The sequence below is a fragment of the Arvicanthis niloticus genome, chromosome 5 (assembly GCF_011762505.2).
Source record: "Arvicanthis niloticus isolate mArvNil1 chromosome 5, mArvNil1.pat.X, whole genome shotgun sequence".
NCBI lineage: Eukaryota > Metazoa > Chordata > Mammalia > Rodentia > Muridae > Arvicanthis > Arvicanthis niloticus.
In genome coordinates this window covers 42,555,160-42,574,773 of record NC_047662.1, presented here as the reverse complement: position 1 = coordinate 42,574,773, position 19,614 = coordinate 42,555,160, and the positions used below count along the sequence as shown (strand labels likewise).

Here is a 19,614-nt window from a genome sequence, read left to right as displayed (position 1 = left end):
AGCCTGCCATCATGGGATTTCCCCCACTGACAGCTCCTGCCCGGCTGGCCACACCTTAGATATACACCTCACTATTTTCTGCACTGTCCGTGCCTGGGCCACTATTCCTATAAAGCCCTACAGGGAATGCCACCATGCCAAAGTTTCCTCCACAAACACCACTCCCCACCCCAATTTCCACAACTTCGCTTCATCTGTTTGTCTCATTCCTCATATTGGGGTTACCACTGCTCCTCATAAACCCATCCTGTTTGTCATATTCTACCAACAATGCCAAATGTTAAAATGTATTCCCAGGGGGAAATGTAAGCCACACCTACTTACCTACCCCTTCTCCTAAGGTCCCAACAACACACTGAAGCACAGTTCCACCAAAGTTCTCTGTGAGGAACTGAGTCTTTTGGGCTTCCTTACAGCACATGGGTGAGGGGTTACATGGGTGTGGGCCCTTCTCCAACTGGCCATACCTGGAAAGCTTCCCTGTAGCTGCACAGATGGAACGCCATCCCCCCCCCCCCTCGGGCTTCCAGTCTCAGCTGCTGGCCCATCTCCCTGCTATGACATAACCAGCAGCTGCCCTGTGACCACTGATGACACCCCAGTCACTGTGATGGGCCATATCTTCTCAAACTGTGAGCCAAAATAAATCTTTGCTTAAGTTGCCTTTTATCACAGAGACAAGAAAAGAGCACATCATCATTTCATCATGAGCCTAAGACAGGAAGAAAGGCCAGGGAGAGTGACAAGAACACTGGGCACTGTAGTAATTAGTATGCACCTGAGGTGTACTGCCCAGTGCAGTCACCCTGAACTTAAGCATTAAGTATAATCTTCAGTGGATGGGGAGATGGCTCAGTGGTTAAGAGCACTGCTCTTTCAGAGGACCTGGATTCAATTCCCAGCACCCACATGGCAGCTAACAACTGTCTGTAACCGCAGTTCCAGGGGATCTGACACCCTCACACCAATGCACATAAAAAAATTAATAAGCAGGTGGTGATGGCCCAGCAGTCAGGAGGCAGAGGTAAGTTGATCTCTGTGAGTTCCAGGCCAGCCTGGTCTACAGAGTGTATTCCAGGACAGCCAAAGCCTGCCCCCCCCAAAAACTGAAAGAAACTATAATTTTTCAACCTTACATGATTCAGTGGGGAATAATCACCAATGCTACAGGGAACCTGCTATTCAAATGAAGTCAGAAGCTCCCTAGAGAACCAGACAGAAGTGGCAGATATCACAGCAGACAATAAGAGCACCCATATGCCAGGAACTTTTTACCCATGCTACAGCTAATTCTTGTAAGAATCTCTTATTATAGAAACTAGGAAGAGAATTAAAAAGAAAATGAATTAAAGTGATTTGTGAGGAAACTAAACTAGATTTCCACTGTACAAGAACTCAGTAGGAACCCACTGGAGACAGTAAGATTATATACAAAGGCCATCCTTAAACACACACTCTACAACTTTCCCCTTTCATACTACAGCAGCATCCTAACAATAGAAGTGGAAAAAAAAAATCAGTGCTCATTTCATGAGCCACCATGTCGGTTCTGAGAATTGAACCAAGTCATCTGCAACAAATGGTCCACTGGGCCAACCCTCCAGCCCTTGCTTATTTGTTTGTTTGTTTGTTTCAGAAAAACACTGTCTTAAAAAGAAAATATAATAATTTTTTAAATTAAAAATAAAAAAATTCTTAAGAAAGAAAGAAAGGAGAAAAAAGGAACTGGAATTTCTTATTCGGCTAGAGAAGAATAAAATGAAGTAGTCTTCCAATCCTTGAGAAAGAGCTTCTGCTCCAGCTGTCCTGAAGCTTATGCCTTAGGAAGGAGTGCTTTTAAACAGACTGTATCCCAGAGACCCAGGCCAAGACTGGTACCCCAAGGTCACTGTGCAACCTGTTTATGCTGTTCGAAAGTTCTTTGGGGGATTAGGAAACAAGGTGAGGATAAAAAAAGGAACCATATCTCCAAGCAACACTGGGTTTTATTTCTAGTTAAACAATAAATACAGCTGAGTTAGTTTTCCAAACCCTCTCTCCTGAACAAAGGGCTTTAGAGCTGCAATCTTTCAGCTCATACCTGCAGCACTGGCTGTTCAAGCACCTCAGGACTAGTTTTGTTGAGCACAAGATGGTACCTTCCAGCTACATGAACACCCATGTTCATGAGGAAGAATGGACCGATCAATTTCACCGACCAAGAAGCTAAGTTTTGATGGCTTTGCCTTCTAGGGCATCGAACATGTCTTCCAAGCACTTCTGGACACACTGGAGAAACTCTCGGGCATTGCGTCCTGAGTAGGAGGAGACATTGCAGCCTATCCAGTCATCGTGAACAGCATATGCAATGCCAAAGCCATCAGGAACCACAGGGGCAAAGCCACCAAGGCTCACTGCTGGGCTGTTCAGAGTGCTGGTGGACAGGATGTTGTGATTTATCCGCTGGTACGCAGGGTCCAGATAGAGTTCAGGTAGGGTGACTCCTCTGGCTGTTGCCAGATAACGTAGAGCAAACAAGTGTCGGTCAAAGCCCTGGCCTGTCAGAAACAAAATGAAATTTCAGAGTCTCAGGACCTCACAGTGAAAGAAAGTGTAGACAACCCCCAACCACAGTAGGATCCACCACACAAAAAGTGAGAGAAAGGTCACCATACGGCAGGCTGCTCCAGAATACATAAAAACTATATTCTCAGCTGCCAACAGATGGGGTAAACATGAACCTAACATGAAAGCATGATGCTAAAAACACGGAACGTGGTGCATAACTCTACTCCCAGCAGTAGGGAAGCTGAGGCAGGAGGATTATAAGTTTAAGGACGGCATGGACAATGTGGCAAAAACCATGTGGCAAAAACAAATGAAGGCCATGCATGGTGGCACACACCTTTAATATCCCAGCACTCAGGAGGCAGAGACAGGAGGGTCTCAGTGAGTTCAAGGCCAGAGTGGTATGCACATTAAGTTTCAGGGCAGCCAGGACTGCATAGAGAGAAAACAAACAAACAAATAAGCAAGGGCTGGAGGGTTGGCCCAGTGGACCATTTGTTGCAGATGACCTGGTTCAATTCTCAGAACCGACATGGTGGCTCATGACTGCCTGTAACTCCCATTCCAGGCGACTATGATGCCCTTTTCTGACCTCCACAGGTATCAGGAATACACATGGTGCACATACATATAAGTAGGTAAAACACTCACACAATAAAATAATACATCTAAATAATTAAACAAACAAAAAGACCGAATCCTTTCAGAGCCAGACGGGATGAAGGAAACAATGAACTTGACAACTGAACTAAGGCTCAATGGGTAAGGCCCTGGGTCTGTTCCTCAACAACAACAACAACACACACACACACACACACACACACACAGGCGCACACGTGCACACGCACACACACAAACACACACAGGCGTACAGGCGCACACGCACACCCGAATTCACGCCTCACCCATCACTGCTTCTTGAGTGGGTAGAGAAAAGAAAACTGGGTAAAACTCAAGAGTTCATATGTCCCAGACTGACTGGGTGGCAAAGCCGTAAGGACATCTACCCAGGGCTCTAGTCTCGGCCGTGTGTAACCCTGGCCAGTGGCTTAGCTTGACATCTTGAGCACCTCCTCATTCCAGGGCTATTAGATGCTACATAACAGGACTGGACTAGGAAGTCCTCAATGTTCTTTCCAGTTCTTGAATTTTATCATAAAGATTTGAAGAAAAATTAACCCCAGCAGAAACAGAAGCAGGTAGATCTCTGAGTTCAGCCTGGTTTAGATAGAGTTCCAGGACAGCCAGAGCTACAAGGGAAAACCCTATCTCAAAAACAAAACAAAACAAACAAAAAACAAACAAATAAATAAATAACTGTCATGAGTTTCCGAGATGAACTATTTGCAGAGCCAACACACTGTAGCTGAGGTCACATAGGAAGGCAGGCTTAGAAACCCTAAACGGCCAGAAATGTGTCTGATGACCAATCAGGGGCAGGGAACCAAAGCAACCACAAAGCAGAGATTGACGTTAAGTGAGGGGAAAGTCCCTGCCGTGTGCCCTTAGCTTCTGACCAGGATCCGGAGTGAGTGGAGCATTACTGAGGCTCACGGAGGCAAGCCCCCAGGTGTTCTCCCACCCGCGCCTTACCCATCGCGGCTTCTTTGGTCAGCTGGCCGTGGTATTTGGAACACTCGGCCATCATGTGCTGAAGCTCGCTCACGCTGTGCTTGGAGGGCTCCCTGACAAACGCCTCGGAGCATCTCTTTGTGAAGACGGAGGCTGGGCGGATAGTCTCTGTGCGGCCATGCTTGAAGGCTGCAGTGCTGCAGGATTCATAGGTAGCCACTGTCTGGCCGTACTGTCGCAGGAAAGCCATCTGGAAGGCCAGCTGGGCCACTGCATCAGGGCTCAGCTGCTTCTTCTTCAAGAACTCCTTGCCACCTCTCTGAAACTGAACGGAGTCAATGGTAAGGGTTTTCATGGTGCTATCAAACTTCTCCTTAGCGGCGGTGATGCCAGCCTTTAAAGCGCTGCTGAGTTTAAAGCTGAGTTTCTGCACAGATACAGAGGAGTCGACGGCGGCCGGCTGGCTCTGGGGAGTAATGGCAGGGGTCTGAGTGCTGTCCTTGAACACTTCGTTGAAAAACCTAAGCACCGCTACACCATCTCCCCACGCATGCTCAAAGTGGACCGCAGCAGTGCCATCCTTGGCTACAATGAGGTTAAAGGACTTATCAAACCAGCGGTTTGTGCCATCGCTGTGCAGCATGGTGTGTGACAGGTGGACGAGATCCTTCATTGGGAAGTCATCGAGGCAGAGGCAAAAGACAGCAGAGTCCACTTTCTTCAGGGTTTCCTCGTTGCCACCAAGAATCAACGTCTGTCTGAGCTCTGCCCAGACATCTCGGTTCTCACTGGTCAAATATGCCAGGGGAAACTCGGGCACAGGACTGCTGTCTGAGAGAATGTACTTTAGATGTGCCTGAATTTCTGAGGGATTCACAATGTTCCCATCTTGATCGAGGACATCAAAGACATAGAAATGTCCTTTCCTTAGGACCAGGAGGTGTCTAGCCTTGGTATCAGTAAAGAGTTCATCACGATTGGGTTTGGGTATACGAGTTGAATTGAAAAGCCGAAAATACTGGGACATATCCAGGGGATATGCGTTGACCAGGTAAGCTCCATACCAGGACAGAGAGGAAGGAACAAAGCGTATGAGTCTTTTGAAGGTATCCGTGTCACTTTTGGCGGGGTTCAAGTGGAATACCTCCGGCTCCAGAAGGCCAGCCCGAAGTGTCTTCAGAAACCGCATTGCAGAAACAGTCAGGTTGGTCGCCCTGGTGAGCTGGTCATTATACTCAGACTTTGGGTCCGGATTGAATGCCATAAATGGATTGAAGTTTAAAACGACAGAGTCTCGAGCAGTTAAATACATATCAAACCAGGGGCCTAAGAAAGAGAAAACATAAAAAGTAATGCGATATCTAAAAATAAAATTTAAGAAAGAAAAGAATTGTAGCTCAGGTGAAAGAAGTGACACCAACTTCAAGAAGGTGACTGCGTTTGGCTGCACAGTGAATTATGCCATATTAGCAGTGTCACACAATGCATAGTGTTAGGCATCTGGATTCACGCAGGTTGTAGCATGCATGTAACATGGATATAGTACATTCTGTTTATCCATTCATCAGTTAATGGATATCTGGGTTTTTTCACCTCTTAGCCAAGCATGATAATCCTATGAACCTTTATATGCAAGTTTCTATGTAGACATACGTTCTCACTTCTTTTAAGAATATATGTAAGCCAGGTAAGTCTCTCCTAAGCCTTTTTAATTTTTTTTATTTAGGTTTTTGTTTGTTTGTTTTTGAGACAGGGTCTCTCTACATAGCCCCAGCAGTCCTGGAATTCACTATGTAGACCAGATGGCTTCCTGAGTGCTGGTATTAAAGGTTTGCCCACCACACCTGGCTTCTGTTAAGCCTTTGAGGAATACCCACAAGCCCTATGTGAGCTCCAGTTCCCACAGCCTCAAAAGCAACTATGTGTGTATCTTTTTTATGACCCTAGACAGGGTCTCGCTGTTGCTACAGCTAGTCTGAAATTGTAATTCTTCTGTCTCAGCCTTTAGGTAGTCAGGATTATAAAAATGCCAAGCATGCCAATGTTAAGGTCAAGAGAAAGTTTGAAAGTATCTAGGCAACTGGTAATGCTCAAGACTAATGGTAGAAGGCCAGTGTCAACCTAGCAAGAAGACAAGATACAAGCAGTTTCACCCAGCAGACCTCCCAGAGGACAAGGGTGAAATGGTGCCATTGCACATCTGCCTGCTACTCCATAATTCCTTCCTCACTCTTGTAGAATATAATATAGGCTTTGTTCTCTCCATCAAGATAAGCTGGAAGACATCCCAACTGAGCTCCCAGATCTCCCCAGCCCACTTCTCTATGCTACACTCAGTGAGGGTTGACTAGAAGCACCTTCTGAGGGAATCTAACCAGACACCACCACTAGAGGCACTCACCCACAAAAGTTATGTCTAAAACTGAGCAGCCCCACCCTTACCCACAGAGAACATCTCACTCCTCAGTAGACAGAAGCCAAGGATGATGTGATGCAGCATCAGACAAAGGCGAGACGAAAGGGAAGAGATGGTGATGAGTAAGAGTAGGAGCCTTAACACCCTACAAATAAACTTCAAAGAGAATCTTCACAAACTTGTAAGGTCACCTGCCACTGAGCATGACGACATGAATTAGATCCTCAGGACTCACATTATAATAGAGAACCAAGCCCTACAAGTTGTCCTATGACAATTGCATGTGCATGTGCACAGGTGCACACTCGTGTGCACACATGGGCACACACACACAATAAATACTGAAAAAAATGTAATCTTAACCAAAAAAGAGCTGGTGGGGCAGAGGGAAGAAGTGGGGAGCAGAGACCAGGAGTTAGAAATTCCACAGAAGAGTTGAAAGGGAAACTAAATTTCCAAGAAAAGAGAAGGAGACAGGAAATATGGTGGGACTAGGGCATGCACACCAACCCTGCACAGAAAGAAAGACATCTTCACCAGATGAGAAGAAATGAAGTAAGTAAAACAACACACATCCCAGGACAGAAGGACACAAGCTTCCATAAGAGGGTTCAATCAGTGACATAGCAAAAATAAGTAGGGACAGGTATATACCAAAATACATTATATGAAATTTTAGAACACTAGAGACCAAAACAAAACACCCAACCAACCAAACAAACAAACAAACAAAAAACTAGAGACTTCCAGAGAGACAGAAAGAAAACAGAGGTTGATGTTCAGAATCATATCAGACTTGTCAACAGCAACAACTGGAGCTAACAGACAATAGAAAATCATTTCAAAATCCTGTGGCTCAGTCATTCCCAGCCCAGCCAAAGTACGTGTTCACCTCTCGAGGATGCACAGGACACTGAGACAGCTTCCTGTCTTCCCCCAAAAGGCAAAGGTCTCTGAAAACCTTTTCAGAGGAGGAAGCAAGAGAGAGGAAAATATGAAGTCTAAGAAACCAGAGTCCCAACACGAGGAGAGACTGAAGAGATGCCATGGCTGATGGTAAAGATGCCAAGAGTGAAAACAAAGCAAACAAAAAGGAGAAAGGTGCTGAGAAAGCAGTTTCACCATAGCCAAGATGTAGGAGGAGCTAAGGTTAGCTAATTGGGAAACACCTCTAATTGTATGGGCACATTGTTATTGAACATTACCAAATATATAAAGCCTTTGATTAATATTTAAGCATTTGAGTCTCATTCCTACCAGGGAATGTGTGGATGGCAGGATGGTCTGGGCTAAGCCCAGCCTTGTGGAGACAGCATGGAAGATTAGCAGAGCCATCTCCCACGCTGGCATCTTGCGGGTAGCTAGGCCGTTGTCTCTGGCCATCTGAGCTGGTGGTCTGAGCCGAGTGGTGGCGAAAACGCCGCCTCGTGGCCTCAGGCCTTGCCTAGTTGGGAACATGGTGGCCCTGTATCACAAGACAGATGGGGTGGCGCTGTTTTAAAATATCTCCCACAACACCAAGAGTTCATAGATCTGACAGGAACAATCTACAGGTCCTGGAACACACACTGTCAAAAAGATTAAAGCCAGCCAGGTGATGATGGCTCACATCTTTAATCCCAGCAGAGGCAAAGGTAGGTGGAGCTCTGAGTTTCAGGCTAGCCTGGACTACAGGGTAAATTCCAGGATGGCCATGATTACAAAGAAAGAAAGAAAGAAAGAAAGAAAGAAAGAGGAGAGGAGAGGAGAGGAGAGGAGAGGAGAGGAGAGGAGAGGAGAGGAGAGGAGAGGAGAGGAGAGGAGAAGAGAAGAGAAGAGAAGAGAAGAGAAGAGAAGAGAAGAGAAGAGAAGAGAAGAGAAGAGAAGAGGGAGCCGGGCAGTGGTGGCGCACGCCTTTAATCCCAGCACTTGGGAGGCAGAGGCAGGCGGATTTCTGAGTTCGAGGCCAGCCTGGTCTACAGAGTGAGTTCCAGGACAGCCAGGACTACACAGAGAAACCCTGTCTCGAAAAAAAAAAAAAAAGAAAGAAAAGAAAAAAGAAAGAAAGAAAAAAAAAGCAAAAGAAAGAAAGAGAATAAAAAAGAGTAAAGCTCATAGAACACCTGGGGTTCTTTTATGCAATCAGAAGACATTCTGACAGATTGGGGGTATCAGGAGATAAATTAAAAATTAAGCATATAAAAAACTACATAAAAGAATGAGATCTTTGTTAACCAAAGAAAACGAGAAGTTGGTAAATGAAAAACAATCCTAGCAGGTCACATGACTCAGCCAACAACAACATGTATAGGATTATACCAGTATGAACACTAGATACAGAGTTGACCAAAATTCTAACTATACTGTGCAAATGAGGGCATGGGAGCATGTGTGTGGTTTATATGTGCAAGAAAGAAATACAAGACTGCTAAGGTCCAACGTTGTTAGTGCGATGTCAAAGGCAGTCTAAAACAGGGAGTATTGTAAGTATATAATTTAGAGGAAAAGGAACCTGAAGAATTAAAGCTAGATATGGTGGCATCCAGTCCTTAGGAGGCAGAGGCAGAGGCATCACAGCTTAGGCCACATAGCAACATCCTGGTCAGAAAACAGTCAAGTGAAAAGTAAGAAATTAGGGAGAGTAGGCCAACTTCAGCTTATCCCAATAAGTCTTAAAGATAATTTGATTTTTAAAAAAATGTATGCATGTAAGAGTCTGTATTAGTGTATGTGCACAATCTGTGTGTGAGAATCCACAGAGGCCAGAAGAAGGGGTTGAATCCCCTGGAACTGGAGTTAAAAGCAGTTGTGAGTAACTTCACATGGATGCTAGTAGCCAACCCAGTTCTACAAGAGCAGTAAGTGCTCTTAACTGCTACACCATCTCTCCAGCTTATATGGTTCCTTAAACTATGTATGTATAATAGATAAATCTATAACAATGGGCTAAGAGAATGGCTGGATGGGTAAAATGCTGTTGTCAAGCCTGACCATCTAAATTGGCCCCTGTGATGATTTGTATATGCTTGGCCCAGGGAGTGGCCTTGTTGGAGTAGGTGTGTCACTGTGAGCGTGGGCTTACGACCCTCACCCTAACTGCCTGGAAGTCAGTCTTTCACTAGCAGCCTTCAAATGAAAATGTAGAACTCTCAGCTCTTCCTGAACCATGCCTGCCAGGATGCTGCCATGCTCCTACCTTGATAATAATGTATTGAACCTCTGAACCTGTAAACCAGCCCCAATTACATGTCCTTATAAGGGTTGCCTTGGTCATGGTGTCTGTTCACAGCAGTAAAACCCTAACTAAGACAACCCCAGAAGCCCAAATGGTGGGAGGAGAGAACTCAGTTCTGCAATCTGTCCTCTGACTACCACATGCATGCTGGGGCACATTAACCCCTAACAAAAACAGATAAATCAACCATATATATATATATATATATATATATGTATATACATATATATATATATGGTTGATATATATATATATATGTATGCTAAGTGTAATAGTACATCTATAATCCCAAATACTCGAAGCAGAGGGATCATAAAATTGAAGCCAGCCAGGTTACAAAGGGAGACCCTGCCCTCATCTCAAAAATAATAAAATGCTTTTTTTTTTTTAAATTAAAAAACAAAATAAAACACCTACTTTTTCTTAAGTGTAAGAACAAGGGTGAACACCGCTGACTCTAGACTGAAGACAAAGAACTGGGTTTTCTCAGACCAACTGCTCTACCTGGATCACAGAGGAAGGCTTGATCTGCCTGTAACAGAATGTACATGAGGACATGGGGACAGTTCCGGAAGCCAGATGCAGCAGAGAGGCCCGTGAGATAAGGCTGCAGAGAACGGTTAGGCCAGACAGTGCAGGACTGAACAACACTCATGACACAGGACTTTGGCATCTTTTTCAGAGAGAATCAATTAGTTGTGCCTCAACCCCATGGACTGCGAAGGCTAGCCACTGGTCTTGTGTGTGAATGCCAGTGCACAGGGGGGTGGGGGGGGGGGAGGGAAGGAATGATGAACCCCACCCACCCACCCCGCCCACCTACCTGAGATGTAGCTGGTATGCTTATTCTGTTTATCCTGAGCAAGCAAGTATGCATGCAGTTCCTTCCCAACGCCATTCTCAAAATCCTTACACAACATTTCTGTTTTCCTGTAATTTTCAAGAAAAGACAGATCAAGCCACAGTAGGGGAATACATGATTTACAGGTTCCTGGCCAGGAATTCACACTGTAGGTCCCCAACAGTATATCCCAGAACTTGGGAATAAGATCAGAGGAAAAGAGCACAAACTAGCCTAAAACGGCTACACCTAGAGACCTGGGAAGGCCAATGGCACCTCACAAAACCACTTGTCCACAAGGAGGCCGTTTGGCATGGAGAAAAGCTTTGGGGTCAAAAGGGGCCAAGTTTGAATCCTAGCTCTACCACATTCAAACTGGGTGACATCAGACAAGTTGCTCATCTCTCCAGGTCTCAGTTTCTATTTGCATACAATGCGATATAATGAGATAACAATGCCATCTCAAGGAATTGAAAAACATAAAGCTTGGAATAGAGGAAAACATGCACAGTAACTGAAGCCACAGCATTGTTAAAGGAACTGTAGATGACTACTCCAAAGACTATGAACAGTTCTCCTGTTCCTTTTACTGTACAGTGAAGGACTCCGTGACTCTAATGATAGTACTAGTAATCTGTACAGAAAACTCATCAAACTACTGCATCAAAGCCTCGTAGTGTAGTATAATTGGTGGGAAACAGCACCAACTATACTACACTACAAGGCTTTGATGCAGTCTCCTTCTGACAATACCTGATGTTCTATTCAGAGTCTGTGTGTGTTGGTTTCCTAAGGTTGCTCTAACAGGTGCCACAAACCCAATATGAATGAAAACCTAGTATGGTAGTGAATGCCTTTGATACAAGCACTCTGGAGGCAGAACTCTATGAGTTCAAGGCCAGCCTAGTTTACATAGTAAGTTCCAGGACAACCAGTACTATGTACAAAGGCTCTGTCTCGAAACAACAACAACCAAACAAAAAAACCCTAGAGTTTTACTCTCTGGGAGTCCTGGAGGCTAGAAGCACAAAACCAAGGTGTCAACAATATGGCATTCTCTCTGCAGACCATGGAAGAGAGAATCTGTTCCATGCACTTCTCTTGGCTTCTGATGTTGGCAACAGTCCTTGAGTGTTCTTAGCTTGTGGACACAACAGTCCAATCTCTACCTGAGTTCTTCATGGCTGTCAACAACTTTTAAGGACATCAGTCGTGCTGGATTAGGGACCTTCCCAATCACAGTAGAACATCATCTAAATTAATTATATCTGCAACAGCCTGGTTTTCATGTAAGGTCTCATTCTGAGGCTTTAAAAGGGCATATGTTTGGGGTACCATATCTAATCTGATAAACATCTTCAGCAAGCAGACTCTGGTCTGATGTATAATCTTTTATGGGCCTCCATCCCCAGAACACTGGCCTCTTGAATATACCAGTACAAGCCAGCCTCCCAAGATAAATCACACACATGCCATTCTGGCTTAGAAACCATCTCCTCTGAGTCTCACTAGAGGGATTTACCCTAGCTTGATTAGTCCTTTGAGAATGAAAACCTAATTCCTGTATTTGCAAATATATAAACCAGGTCCTAGTTTGGGAGGCTTTGTTAGACCACTGATACCCTTTGAAGTTTGGTCTGTGACCACTGTTGCTAGCCTCCCTTGAATTCTACCTGCTAGCAGTGGTTCTCTGGGTTCACAGTGTTTACCTGAACTGGTTGTCATTCAAGAGAGGCTTCTGTGCACTGAGGTATCTCTTCATGGTGTCTTCAAGTTTAGGGATAGGCAACCTATGGAGAACACAGTCAGTGTGAGGCTGACAGTATAGGAAGACACCAAGAAGCCTGACAAGCCAAACTAGTAAGCCAAATACTGGATAATTAATTCCCTTTTTTAAAAAAATGGAAAAGCCAGTAACAAGTCAGAATTGATGGACAGGGGCTGGGATATAGGTCAGAGTAGAGCACTTCCCTAGTATAGCATGCATGAGGTCCTAGGTTTGATTCTATTACCACAGTAGATAAATGAGTAGTGACAATCAGAGCTGAAGGATTTACTACTGCAGCAACAGTTAAGTCTATTCTAGTCTAGTAGATTTTCTATAAAATTTCAATTTCACATGCAGAATTTCAGTGTTCACATGCAAATTCCCAATCAAGGCATCAGAACTACTCCCTACAGCTCTATGAGTTTGAGGCCAGCCTGCTCTACATAGAGAGTTCCAGGACAGCCAGGACTATACAGAGAAACCCTGTCTCAGAAAAAGAAAACAGGAAAAAGGGGGGAGGGAGAAGAAAGAAAGAAGGCAAAGATCTGCTCAGAACAGCCGAGTGGAGGCTGCATACATTGGGAAGTAGCACTGATCACTTTACCATGACCAGCGCCAGCATCCTACCAGTAATCACTAGCAACCCCATGTGCTCCAACATCAGCAAGAGCACCCAGTGCTGACTTACTCACTAGAAACGGATTCCCCAGACAGCATGGCACCTTCTCTGCCATTTCAATAATTTTATTGAAAGATATACAATAATAGCTTCTTACTTTACTTCTACCAAGATGACAGCAGTTACATGCAAAATACTGAACTTTATCAGTCACTCACAAAAACCAAACCACTATCCACAAAGCACAGCACAGCTTACTATCTATCTATCTATCTATCTATCTATCTATCTACCTATCTATCTATCTACCTATCTATCTACCTATCTATCTATCTATCTATCTATCTATCTATCTATTGATCGATTTTTAGAGACAGGGCTTCTTTGTGTAACAGAGCTCTGGCTGTCTTGGAACTTGCTCTGTAGACCAGGTTGGCCTCAAACTCATAGAAATCCACCTGCCTCTGCCTCCCAAGTGCTGGGATTAAAGGCGTGCGCCACCACTGGCCTGGCTACATAGCTCAGTTTATGCTATGCTATACTACATCTATTTATTTTTTAAATGCATACCTACCTATAATTTGATAATAAGAATAAATACAAATTATTTATAGCCACTGTGAACTTAGATACCCCCCAGTAACCAACCATTCAGGACACTTTGATGCCACAGTCCCCCTTTTAGGCACTGACTTATACAGAAAGTCCCAAATACTATCTCAGCTCTTATAATTAAAAAATTTATTATTTAAATTAGGTTAAATTAGGTTTTAACACCAAAGGTATTAAGAGTTTTCCCTTCTTTTTAAGAAAAATCCTAAATCAAAGACAACAGTGGTTTGTGAAAAACAGCCCTTAATAAAAACCTCTGAAAGATCAATTCTGTCCTGACTGAACTTTCTTTAATAGAATATGGACATTTTCAGAGTGGTGACTTTGTTCTAAATTACTAATTGCACAATGCAAGAGTCTTTTTGTTGCTGTGACAAAAGTCCTGAGCAAAATAACTTAGAGGAGGAGAGATTTATTTGAGCTCATTCTAGGAGATCTGGGATGGACCCTAAATTGTAACATCTGCTGGTTTCTGGAGGTTTCCAGCCATGGGAATGAAACCAGGAAGAGGGGCATAGAACTGCCTCTTACGGTTATGGTATCTTATAGAGAAGGCCTTTCCACTACTAATTCTCCCCACAGAATTTCTTCTCTGGTGACCATTGGTATATGGGCCACATAGGGGAGGCTTTTAATAAACATGTCTGATGCGTTAACTAACTACTTCCTCTTCTACCCAGCATTAGACTGTTTTATGCTGTCATAATACAAGACAACATCATTTACAAAGAAAAACTTATGCTCTGGGTCTGAGAAGGCTTGATCTTTCTCTCTTTCTTTCTTTTTTTCTTTCTTTCCTTGTTTCTTTCTTTCTTTCTTTCCTTCCTTCCTTCCTTCTTTCTTTCTTTCCTTTTTCTTTTTTCTCTTTCTTTTTGAGCATGGCTTTGGGATGTACCTCCCTCTTCTCTTTCTTTCTTAATTTATTGTATATACATGTATGTCTGCATGAGGGGGTCAGATACCCTGGAACTAGAGTTATAGTTAGCTGTGAACTGCCATGTCGATGCTGGGAATTAAACTCACGTCCTCTGGAAAAGCAGCAGCTGGTACTCTTAATTGCTGGGCTATCTCTCCAGTCCAAATTTATTTATTTATTTATTTATTTATTTATTTATTTATTTATTTACAGGGTCTAACTATGTAGCCCTGGGTGGCCTAGAACTCTCAGAAATGCACCTGCTTCTGCCTCCTAAGTGCTGAGAGTAAAGGTATGGACCACATCACCTGACTAGACTCTTGAAGGCCACTTTGCTACATCAGAACATGACAGAAAATAGCAGTGCAAGGGCCACAAAAGTCCAGACTTGCTTCGTTGTTGTTTTGGGGACAAGGTCATACTATAAAGCCCAGGCTGGACTGGAACTCATGGCAATCCTCCTGCCTCGGCCTCCAAAGTGCTGAGATTACAGAGATAAGCCACCTATGCCAGTTCAAATTTGCTATTATAACACACTTACTCTTTCAGTAATACTCCACTCCCAGGAAGAACCCACTCTTCAGATTTTTCTCTACCAAATGTAGTGGCAAGAGCCAGGAGGAGGACTCAGTGAGTAAAGGGGCTTACCTCCAAGCTGATGGCCTGAGTTTGATCTTCAGGGACCACATAATGAGAAAGAACCTGTAATTTGTCCTCTGACCTCCTCTATCACACAGTACGTGAATGCCCACACAACATATGCTTGCACTTGAGTGTATACACACACACACACACAAATACGTGTGGTTCTTTTTTTTAATTTTATGGCAATTCTTACTTATTTTTCTCCTCTCCAAACTGAGAGCTCATTAATGGGTGCTAGAAATTGTTATCACATAGAAGATACGCTAGAAACTCTCCAATTGTCCTGTGGGTTATGACATCATCCCTCACCCTCCTCACCATGAGCACTCCTGTCTTTTCAGGACTGTATATATTGCAACAGTTTATTGCTAACTTGGCCATTTCGACCTTTACGGGTTCCTCCAAGCAGGGAGTAATAGTACAATGGGCTAGCCTGCAGCCATGCCTGTGAGGAGTTTTCTTAGGCTAAGTGAGGAGGGAAGACCCACCCTGAATGTTGGCCTCCTGATCAGATCTTTGGCCACCCAGAAAAAAACTCAATGAGACAGGACCTAGAATTTCTAGGAAATGGCAAACTTGAAAAAGTTAAGCAGACAATAATTCCAGGGCTCTACTACTAGAGCAGAGGTCAAGGCCACTGTGGCTAAAATGAAGCAGTGATAAGGAGGGACAGTGGGCGTGACAATCATTTCCTCATCCCTGGGATATCTTATCCCAAGGGCCTCCTAATAGTCCAAAGAACTGTGTGTTGCCATTCACCTCACAGAGGACTGTGGCTCTCTTAACTGTGTAAAACTGTAGCCCTGATGGCAAACACAGAATCTGAAACTAAGTGCTACCCGACCTCAAGGTCAGGGCTCCTTGCCAAGTGTGACATCAATGAGTGTCAAAGACAATAAATATGTTTTACTAGCTCAGAACTGCTGACACAGAGAGTGTCTCATTTAACTCCCACTTCTAGGTGAGCCACCAGGAAAGTCGGCTACTCCATGAAGAACATGCAGTAGTAGTATAAGTTTATTTTTTGTTTGTTTGTTTGTTTGTTTGTTTTTTGGAGAGAAGGGCTGGTTTTTTCCCCCAAGACAGGTTCTAAACTGTAGCTCTGGCTATCTTGGAACTTACGATATAGATCAGGCGGGCCTTGAAATCACAGCCAGCCTAGCCTCCACCTTCTGAATACTAGGAGGTATGCACCACTACACTTGACTAGTGATACTATTTATACTTCCAGGATCCTGCCACTACACCTGCCAAACAATACTATTTATACTTCTAGGATCTTACAGAAGTTTGTGCTGGGGACAAGACTAAATTATGTTAAACATTCTTACAGTTTTCCAATTCTGAACTGCCAACAGTCCATCTGATCTTAAACCTGGGTGAGGCAGTGGCCTGCCTGAAAGTCAGTGCCCATCTGACTCAGCAAATGAAAACACTTTCCCAAGTCCTCACCTTTCCCCTACATATTAGTACAGCTCAACAGGCTGTCCGGAGACACCAGGTCACACCCTCATCCTACAATAGCAAAGACCCTTTTTCTTTCCCCTTTCCCCCCTGCTGAATTCAGATAGCCTCACTCTAATTGGTCTTACATGTTAACACATTGCGCTTTCTTGCTGAGGAGGCAGGGTGGGCAGATGACACTGGGTTAAATAACTGCTGGGCATGGAGGAAAACACACCCCACAGCAGGAACCAACACCTTGGAACAAAGTTTGTCTTTCCCCGGATGGAGCAGGAAGGATCGCTGGCAGCTGAGCCAGAAGGACATAGTGAAGGGATTTTGAAACAGGGTTTGGAGCTTGGTTTGGGAAATAAACAGTGAATGCAGAGAAGACAATTTAGGTTTGTCTTAGAGTGAAGGTAATTTCTATTCTTGGAGTAGATCTAGCAACCCAGATCAAAGCTGAGAGATCAGAGAGAAAACTAGACTCCAGATTTAAGAAAGTATTGGGGAGAGAGGGTGACAGACATGGAGGAACACTTATTAGGGCTGTTCAGATAGGTCAGGTAGTGTGGGTGAGGTGTTGGGAACCACCCAAAAGAGTGTTGAGAAAGGTTTGGTGGGGATGAGAAGTTTCGAAGTTAAGGCTGACCTTAGAAGATGGAGAGTTGTTAAAGTGTGCTTGCAGCGACTGATGGGACACTAACAGAGCAGGTACTGGAAGCGGAGAGGGCTGGGTGTTCTCAGCAACAGGTAAAGAAGGTGAATAGCGGAAACCGACCCGAGGAGACCCATGTTAGGAATTGGCTATCCTCCCCGGAAGGGGGTTGCCCTATGTCTTTAATCCCAGCACTCTGTAGGCAGAAGCAAGAGGATCTCTGTAAACCAGTCTGGTCCACAGAGCTAGTTCTAGGGCACACAAAGAAACTCTGTCTCAAAGCAAAAAACAAGGAACTGGCTACCCAAGTAGAAAGGATTCTGTGTTTTTTCAGGCATTTAGTGTGTAGGGCTCAGGATAGCTGTCTGAAAGATTAATACAGAGGAAGTTTATAGGATTCAAGATGAAACTTGTACACGGGAGGGTTGCGGCGGGGACTTTAAAGTTTCTGAATCTTCTAAGCCAGGGAACTTTCAAAGTCTCAGGTTTTCCAAGCTGGGGAACGTGACTGCCTCCAGGGCCGGAGGTTCAGGGCAAGTCCTGAGCACCACGAGTCGGGTTTGCGGCCGGGGCCAGGAGGCTGGGCTCACCTGGGCAGGCTGTCCTGGTAGTGCATGGTGGGTACGATGCTGTGCTGCAGATACTCGGCGGGCCCCGAGACAGCACTTAAGGGCCGGTTAGGGGCTCCCAGGACAAGCGAGGGGCAGCGAGGCCAGGCACTCAACAGTAGGCGCGGCATCATCGTCCTGGGCAGCAACGGCAGCTTGAGAACGCGGCGGCTGAAGTAGTTATTGAGCAAGCAGGCCGCTGCCCTCAAGCCCAGGACACGGCGCAGGGACTCAACGTCTAGTTCAACTCCGCCCACAGGGGCACTTCCGGGCCCGGACAGGCGGCGGCCCGGCCCACTCGCGGCCTCTCCCAGAACCCGCCCACATCGTGGCCACGCCCACCTGGGCTGGACTAGGTCTTTAGACAGAAAGTCCAGCTTCTTGCCCCAAGGCGGCAGACATACTCTGAAGCTGTCTGCTTTTCCTTTCACAGAACTGGATAGAAATCAGAGGTAGAGAAAAAGAAACAATGAAACTTGACATTTGGCAGACCTAAACTTGTTAAGGCTTGGTCTCTAGAGACCAAGAACATTTCAAACCTTTGTCTTCTCAGTAGAGAACAAGATCAACAAACACCTCCACAGTTCTAGATTTACTGAACAATAGCCATACTTATTTTACCAATATAATTTGTTAGGCAGAATACTTTGCTCATACTAGGTCCATGTAGGGTTTTTCCAAGCCTGAAGTCTTCCAAGTGAGTGGCTTTGGAATTCTGCTCAGGTGCCCTGCCAGCTCAACTAGGCAATGTATGTGGGGTTTTTTGTTTGTTTTTTTAAATGTATAACTGGGAATTGAAGGTGCATGCCTGTAATCTGCAGGAGAGGCAGAGTTAAGAATTTAACCTACATTCAGCTACATTGCAAGTTTGAAGCCATCCTGGGCTACATGAGACTGTGTCTTAATCAAAACAAGATGAAGGAAGGGAAAAAGAGCATACGGGACCTAGAAATGAGCATTCTTTTTTCCCCTTTAATTTTTCAAAGGAAACAAAACAAACAAAACAAAAATGGTTCCCTACCAAGAGAAAACCCTTGTCCTCTGGTTCTGGGTGTCTTCTAGCCACCATAGGAGGCTGCCTGTCAGCACACATGGGTACTGAAGTTCCCAACTCCCCAGGAATCCGAAGATTCTTGAACTTGAACATCCCTCATCCCTCACTAAATCACCACAGACAAGCAATATATACCCCACCCCTGGTCTCAATCTCATCTGTAGCTAAATAATTAATAGGTTCTGCTACCGTTTATTTGAGAGAGAGAGAAAGAGAGAGAGAGAGAGAGAGAGAGAGAGAGAGAGAGAGAGAGAATGAATGAATTCTATTCTGGGAACACAGCCTTCCTTTAGCAGCAGCTGTCTGTCAGGATCCAGTAGATCTGAAGCAGCCAAACACATTTTGTCTGCTCCATAAGTAGGTAGGCGGAGCCATGAGCTAGAACACATCCCAAAGAGCACTGGATTTGGAGTTCAGGGTACCTGAGTTTGTTTCTCAGGCTCTGTCCTTATTTAAATGACCAGCAATTAAACAGGAAAATCACTAACCAGCTCCACACCGAAGAACTTTGCTTCATTGACTTTCTTCAGCACAGAATTCAAAGCTAATATGAACTGGGAATGTAGCTCAGTGGGCAGAGTGTTTGCCTAGCATGCATGAAGCCCTGGGTTTGATCCCCAGCTTCACATAAGCCAACCAAATGTGGTGGTACATTCCTGTAATCCCAGCACTGGGGCAGTGGAGGCCTGAGAATTGATTCA

At 44.6% G+C, this 19,614-nt stretch overlaps 1 protein-coding gene across 3 annotated transcripts; it reads right to left on the bottom strand.

The window, feature by feature from the left end:
• Positions 1-1,967: 1,967 nt before the first annotated feature.
• On the bottom strand, positions 1,968-18,165 carry Cpt2 (carnitine palmitoyltransferase 2). Of its 3 annotated transcripts, none has more exons than XM_034503780.2 (5): positions 17,842-18,165; positions 12,300-12,380; positions 10,573-10,679; positions 4,141-5,445; positions 1,968-2,537 (listed from the first exon to the last, which is right to left on the bottom strand). In XM_034503780.2, the coding sequence occupies exons 1-5, from the start codon at positions 17,991-17,993 to the stop codon at positions 2,206-2,208; spliced, it is 1,977 nt and encodes a 658-aa protein (XP_034359671.1). In that variant the 5' UTR covers positions 17,994-18,165; the 3' UTR covers positions 1,968-2,205. The 3 variants fall into 3 exon arrangements, with proteins under 3 accessions (XP_034359671.1, XP_034359672.1, XP_076790629.1); XM_076934514.1 differs by having other exon boundaries at positions 2,290-2,537; positions 4,130-5,445; XM_034503781.2 differs by lacking the exon at positions 10,573-10,679 and having other exon boundaries at positions 17,842-18,129.
• Positions 18,166-19,614: the final 1,449 nt, after the last annotated feature.